Source organism: Pygocentrus nattereri, chromosome 4, assembly GCF_015220715.1.
Source record: "Pygocentrus nattereri isolate fPygNat1 chromosome 4, fPygNat1.pri, whole genome shotgun sequence".
NCBI classification, from domain to species: domain Eukaryota; kingdom Metazoa; phylum Chordata; class Actinopteri; order Characiformes; family Serrasalmidae; genus Pygocentrus; species Pygocentrus nattereri.
Genome location: NC_051214.1, coordinates 26,983,958 through 26,990,319, shown reverse-complemented (window position 1 = coordinate 26,990,319; position 6,362 = coordinate 26,983,958). Strand labels below are relative to the sequence as shown.

The window sequence follows — 6,362 nt, the reverse complement described above, 5'->3', positions numbered from 1 at the left end:
AGCACCACAACACTACAGATACCACTCAGAAAATACACTGACAGCCAAAAAGACGCATGTCATACACTGATTTAATGTGTCTGTTTATTTGAAGTTGGAAAGTCAAAACAAATGACTGATATAACAAGACACAATAAGATGCCACCCAGTTTCTTTAGTGAAAACCTATATTTTATTTAAAACCCATTGAGATCTTGTGGGGCTACGTTAAGAAGAAAAACCACTGTGAATGGTTTGTGGACCGCACTGAAAAATGTATGGGAAGCAGTTTGTTAATAGCTTTAGGAAAGTATGACAAAGCAGCGTGTGGCTGTGTTTGAGCAATAAAACACTGATAAATACTACACTGTCTAAAAGATTTGCTCAAAGGTTGTTTTTTGTAATGATCACTGACACACCGAACTAAGAAATACCAACAGTTTATAATTTATCAGCATTTTGTAGGTGATCTAGTCTCAAAGCCAACCTCACACTGCTTTCCAGAAGTCTTTAAAATGTTTTAAATGAACTTCTTCCCACACATTCTTCACTGCTGTCCACAGACCCTCCACAGTGGTTGGATTTTTCTTCTACACATATTTCCCAGCGTAGCCCCACAATGTTGATCAATGCGTTTTAAATCGTGCCTGAACTTCACTTAATGAGCCGTGTGACATTTTGCAGCGCTGTGTTGGAAAATCCATCATTTGCTGCGGTTTCCATCCTTCAACTGAACGGACAGGATAAATATCAGTTGCTTAACATCAGTGTATGACATACAGTACCGTGCGAAAGTCAAGAGAACTATCTTGATTTATTTCATTTCTGACCATTTAGTATTTAGAAGTTATTCATTTTTCTGCATTATTAAAAATCAGCAAATGTGTTCAGCTTACACAGAAATAAAAAAACAAAATCTAAAAATAGAATTATAAATATAAATATTAAAATCTGATTTTATTTACTGTCTACCCGTTTTCCTTTATTACAGCTTCCATTCTTTTTTAGAGACTTGTTTTCTGTTTTTCAAAGAAATCTGCAGGAATACTTTTCCACCTTTCTGAAGTTCAGTCTTATAAGTTGGTTGCATTTTCTGTTTCTCACAGTCCAAGCAATTCCATATACATTTGATGATGTTCATGTCTGGACACGAGTGGTCGGTCCATTGTTCTGAGAACGGCAACATGTTTGATTTGCAATTTTTTTTTTTTTTCCATATTTCCTTTCCTGGCTTCTTGACAGCTCCACGTTCTTTCAGATCTATAGCATTACCTTGTCTTCTCACAGTAGAATGAATGATAGAAACACATGAATTTCTTTAGATCTGAAGTAAAAGATTCTCTCCTTTCTCAGACATGGAAGCTCTGAGTAGGCCTACTGTTTAGGTGGACTACCAGGTCTTGCACGGTTGTTAGGGGTCCCATTTTAACGGTCTTTTAATCAATTTTTGAGCTCCAGTTTTGGGAGCTTATTATACTTTGACTTTAATCTTCATGTGGATTATGTTACATATAATATCCTCAGAAATATCCACTAAAAAATGTACTTAATGTCTGTTTAAATGGGGATTTAAATAATGAATGGTCGCTGGCTTTTGCGCAGTACTGTATTTCTAAATATAGATGTTTCTAATATCTAATCTCTGTATACAGCTGTATGCTTCAACTAAAAACAGTAGTAACAGTCATCTTGGTGCTGCTTAAGTTTTAAGTACTGTTTATCTGATGGGGACAGTCTTGAAGGTCTACTACATCTTGCACAGGTGTTAAGTCCCATTTTCACCATCTTTACTTGTAATAAACTTTTTTTTTCACTTATGTTGACACCTTTATGCAAATTGATTAGATTATGGAATCTCACCTGGAAAATGAATGACTTGTACTAATTGGCCATTTTGACTGGAAATGAACTGAATAAAGGATGGTCATCATCCGAACACTGCAAGTAGTCAGTGGTCCTATAGTCATTCCTTTTTGTTGATGAAAGAGGTACAGAGTGACTTACCAATTAATTGCTTGAGCGTAAGGGGGACACTTACATGTAAGTTCACATACATAACCGGCCAATGAATAAAGAAGCAAAGTTTAGTCAGTTATATTTAACTACTTGTCATATTGACCCAGTTTTTGTATCGTATTTACTCAGGTAAAACTTCAATAGACAAAAACTCATTCTGTGTTCTCACAACTTTTAATAATTAAAAAAACATCTGAAACATCAAAACAAAAAAAGGCAGAATTCTTATCATACAAAACAGCACTTTTGGCACATTTCACCTGAAGCAACAAACCACAAGAATGAAAGGTCTGACTGTTTCCTCTCACTGAACAAGTTCAAACAAAAAAAAAAGTGGGGTCATGATTTCAGTGGAACACTTGTGTGAAAAACCACACAAAAATACAGATGCCACAGCTGTTTCCTGCTAAATGACAGTTAATGTTCACTAGGCTTTGATAAAGATGTACAGCCTGAAATGCGAGCATTAAGACTGACCATGCAATGATGAAACACCAAAGCTACTTCAGCCAAACTTTCATGGCGATCATGGCAAAAACTGTACATGCTGTGACACTGAAATACAACCAAGTATATGGCTTTTCAACTGTTTACAAAATGACGAAACTCTGAATACAGTGGGTTCTTTTGAGCCTTTAGAAAGCACTGTGATTTCTAGCTGCTACTGTGGCATCCTGTTAAACATTTCAGCATCTTCAACTGTGCAACAGACCTACAACTATAAACCCAGCACTAAAACATGACTAGCATTGAGAAAGAAAGAGACAGACAGATGCAGCAACAGTCGGGACCTTGTCAGCATTCGGTGTGAGATGTAAAGGTCAGTCTCTTGTCCATGCCAATCCATTTTCTCCCACTCTTGATTGACAACCAGCCTTGACTCAAGAGAATGCCTCCGGTTAATGTTCTCATGCAGGCACAGGCTTGTACTCAAGACTACTGCTCAGACATGTGACCACATTCCGCATGTTGTGGTGAATCATGAGTGAAATGAATTTGATGGATGCTTTTAATTCAGTATCAGCTTGCAGTGTGGAACAAGTGATTTGCTTGTACTCGATCCAGGCTTTGTGTAATGTAGGAAACTCTCTGAGCAAGCAGTCTAAGCTTTCCAAGAGTGGACGCTACGAGAATGTGAATCTGATCTACAAGTGGCTGCTACAAAAGTATGACTATGACAGAGGAATTAGTTTTCACTCGTACAAATTCAACAGACGACACCAATAAAAAAAAATAAAAAAAATGTTTAAATCATCCTGAAACCCTTCCACAGCAACACCATCCCACCCCCACAACCCCACAATAAAGTGCAAGCAAACAACTCTACTATACAGCGAGGCATCAAAAGCTAAATGGAAAATGCTAAAGGAAAAATTTGCTGAGGGACTTTACAGTTTATTTCTGTAACAGACAACCGTTTTCGTGGTTGTGCTTGAATCAAAGTTCGTCAATGCTGACTCAAACCTGAAACCGCACTTGGAAAAGTACCAGATTAGCACGCTGCCAGCTTGAGAGAACAACCAGCGTTTAGGGGGAGGGGAATGATTTTCCTTCTGAGAACATTTCTTGTGGTTTCAAAGTGTCAAATACAGTAAAAACGTACACACGGTGGTCTTACAAGCCACTTTGCTTTAACAGCTTCATCACTAAAACTTCTTGTTAAAGATGCCTCTTTAGCTGCTTTCTGAGCTCCACCGTTTGTGGGTTTCAATTCCATTAATTATGTATATCGCCGTTGTCGGAAGAAAACCTCTCCCCAAAATGGTAACTTTACAGGAGAAGGAAAAAACCTACTTTACTTTTAATGCAAGTCAATGGAACCAGACTTTTTTCCAAGTAATTTTAAGCCGTTTCTTTTGGTCCGTTCATCATGAAATTTACACAAAATGTAAAAGACAACAGCCGTTTTCAAATTCTCAAAAATTGAATAACGAGATTTTTTTCCGACAACAGCAATAAGATGATGTAAAGAAGAGTTACATGCTATATAAGTTACTTCTGCCGACAGGTTCTTACATTTAAGGATCTACAGCAGATCTGGAATTTAAACCCAGTTTTCATGTCCTGGATTTTGTAATCACAAATCTTACAACATTTGAATTAACACCATAAATTCCCAGCTTTAAAACATTCTATGGCTTATTATTCAGTAAATACATATAAAGTAGTTTAAACCAGAATTATACTGAAGTCATAGGATTGAGGAATGGACCTGCCAGCAAGTCTGGACCACATAAAGGGGAATTCCATCAACTTTTCTACATTTTTACATAACTTTAAATGGTTATAAACCAAGCCATTTCAGAGTGGTTTAATGTGAAATGCTATGTTTGAGAGAAACTCACCAAGTCAGAACTGTTCACAGAGGTGGTGATAGGAACCAGGTGTCTGAAGTGTGAACCTTAAAGCTTCCTAGCAGAAAGTAACATGAAATTGTCACAAGAAATCTGTGTGATGTCCTGTTTGAGAGAAGATTTTGGCTTGAAATCTACAGTTAACCATTTAACATCAAATCACTCTGAATGTTCACATCTCAATGTTTAAATTACAATCTTTTTATAAGTGAAATGCTGTAAAAAGTCAAAAACCAAAATTGTCTATTTTGATATCAGGTTGACTGTAAGGTGTAAAACAAGTGAGTACAAAATCCAGGACCAGACACTGGACACAAAGGCTGGATTTGAAGACCCTGTTCTACAGTAAACTTGAGGAGCCCATCAAACTCGAACCCCTACCCCAAACTTCCTTCAGTTTTGTGTCAAATCAAGTTTGCAGGGTATCATTTTAAAATCAAAGGATGTACTAAGACTGAATCAAATAAAACAGCTTTGCTTATACACATGAGCTACACTGCATGTGAATTACATGCTTGGGCACCTTTTACACATTTCAAATTGGTCTGCTGTATTAATATAAGATCAGGATCGAAGGTCAACCCCTGGCTGTCCTGATGATCTTCAAAGATTGCGCTGCATCTCCTGCCTGCAAGTTGTGTATAAAAATCCACTTCTACAGCAACCAGAACACACACATTAGGAAAAAAAATCCTAAACATACAGAATAGTTTTAATACACTGATTCCACTTAAATCTGGCCTGGAGCTTCAATATTTTGTGGTAAAGGCACATTTCTCCTTTGGTCTTTGTATTTGGTTCCCTCTAATTACTTTAAGCTCGTCATTTCACAAAATAAGCTACGATTCAGGTTCTTTGACTGAATCGGATGTCATTTGTGCAGTGGGTGTCACTAATGGGCAGTGAACTAGTGGATCTTGATGGGGGGTGTATTTAAGCAGAATCGTTCACCCTCACTGTGAGGGATTTAAAAAAAAGGACTAAGCCTCTCCCTTCTATTCATTTTCCTTCTTTAACAGAAATAAAAACATTTTACTTTGGCCCAGGATTTTGAGTTACCTTCCCCTTACAGGAGTGCATGAGATGCCCCCTTAAAAAATAAAGACAGGTTAAAAGTGATGGCCCCTTAAAAACAAAACTTCTCTTCTGAAATAAAGGAATGGTGGGATTCAGGGCAGGTGAGCTCAGAGGAGGCCTGTGTCTCATTCACGGCTTTAAGCGTTTCTCTCAGTCACTCAGTAGCTGTACATGGAGAGAGGGGTGTCCTCCATCATATCGTCCTATAACGCAGAGAAAGAAACATCCGCATAAAATGCTTCATTCATGTTCTCTGTCGTACTGTTGTTTCCTATAAACCGATACACCTTGTTTCATTTTATCAGCTCCACTTACTATATAGGGGCACTTTGTAGTTCTACAGTTACAGACTGTAGTCCATCTGTTTCTCTGATACTTTGTTAGCCCCCTTTTACCATGTTCTTCAGTGGTCAGGACCCCCATATTACCTGCTCTGTAAGGGTCCATTAGAGTGGTTGATCATTTTCAGCACTGCAGTAACACTGATGTGGTGGTGATGGTGGTATGTTAGTGCGTGTTGTGCTGGTCTGTGTGGATCAGACACAGGACTGCTGCTGGAGTTTTTAAACACCTCAGTGACACTGCTGGACTGAGAATTGTCCACCAAACAAAAAGATCCAGCTAACAGCGTCCTGTGGGCAGCGTCCTATGACCACTGATGAAGGACTAGAGGATGACCAACACAAACTGTGCAGCAGCAGATGAGCCATCATCTCCGACGTTACATCTACAAGGTGGACTGACAAGGTAAGAGCGTCTAATAGAGTGGACAGTGAGTGGACACAGTGTTTAAAAACTCCAGCAGCACTACTGTGTCTGATCCACTCATGCTAGCACAATATACACTAACACACCACCACCACCACCACCACCACCACCACCACCACATTAGTGTTACCGCAGTGCTGAGAATGATCCAATATCCAAATTGTACCT

The 6,362-nt window shown here is 38.5% G+C and overlaps 1 protein-coding gene across 1 annotated transcript in view; it reads right to left on the bottom strand.

Annotated features, from left to right (window-relative positions):
- Positions 1–2,150: 2,150 nt before the first annotated feature.
- LOC108415424 (mucin-5AC) overlaps positions 2,151–6,362 on the bottom strand; it is a 34,046-nt gene continuing 29,834 nt past the window's right edge. The window contains exon 5 of the mRNA XM_017688468.2: positions 2,151–5,629. Within this exon, the coding sequence (XP_017543957.2) occupies positions 5,585–5,629 (45 nt within the window). The 3' untranslated portion in view covers positions 2,151–5,584. The remainder of the gene's footprint in view (positions 5,630–6,362) is intronic.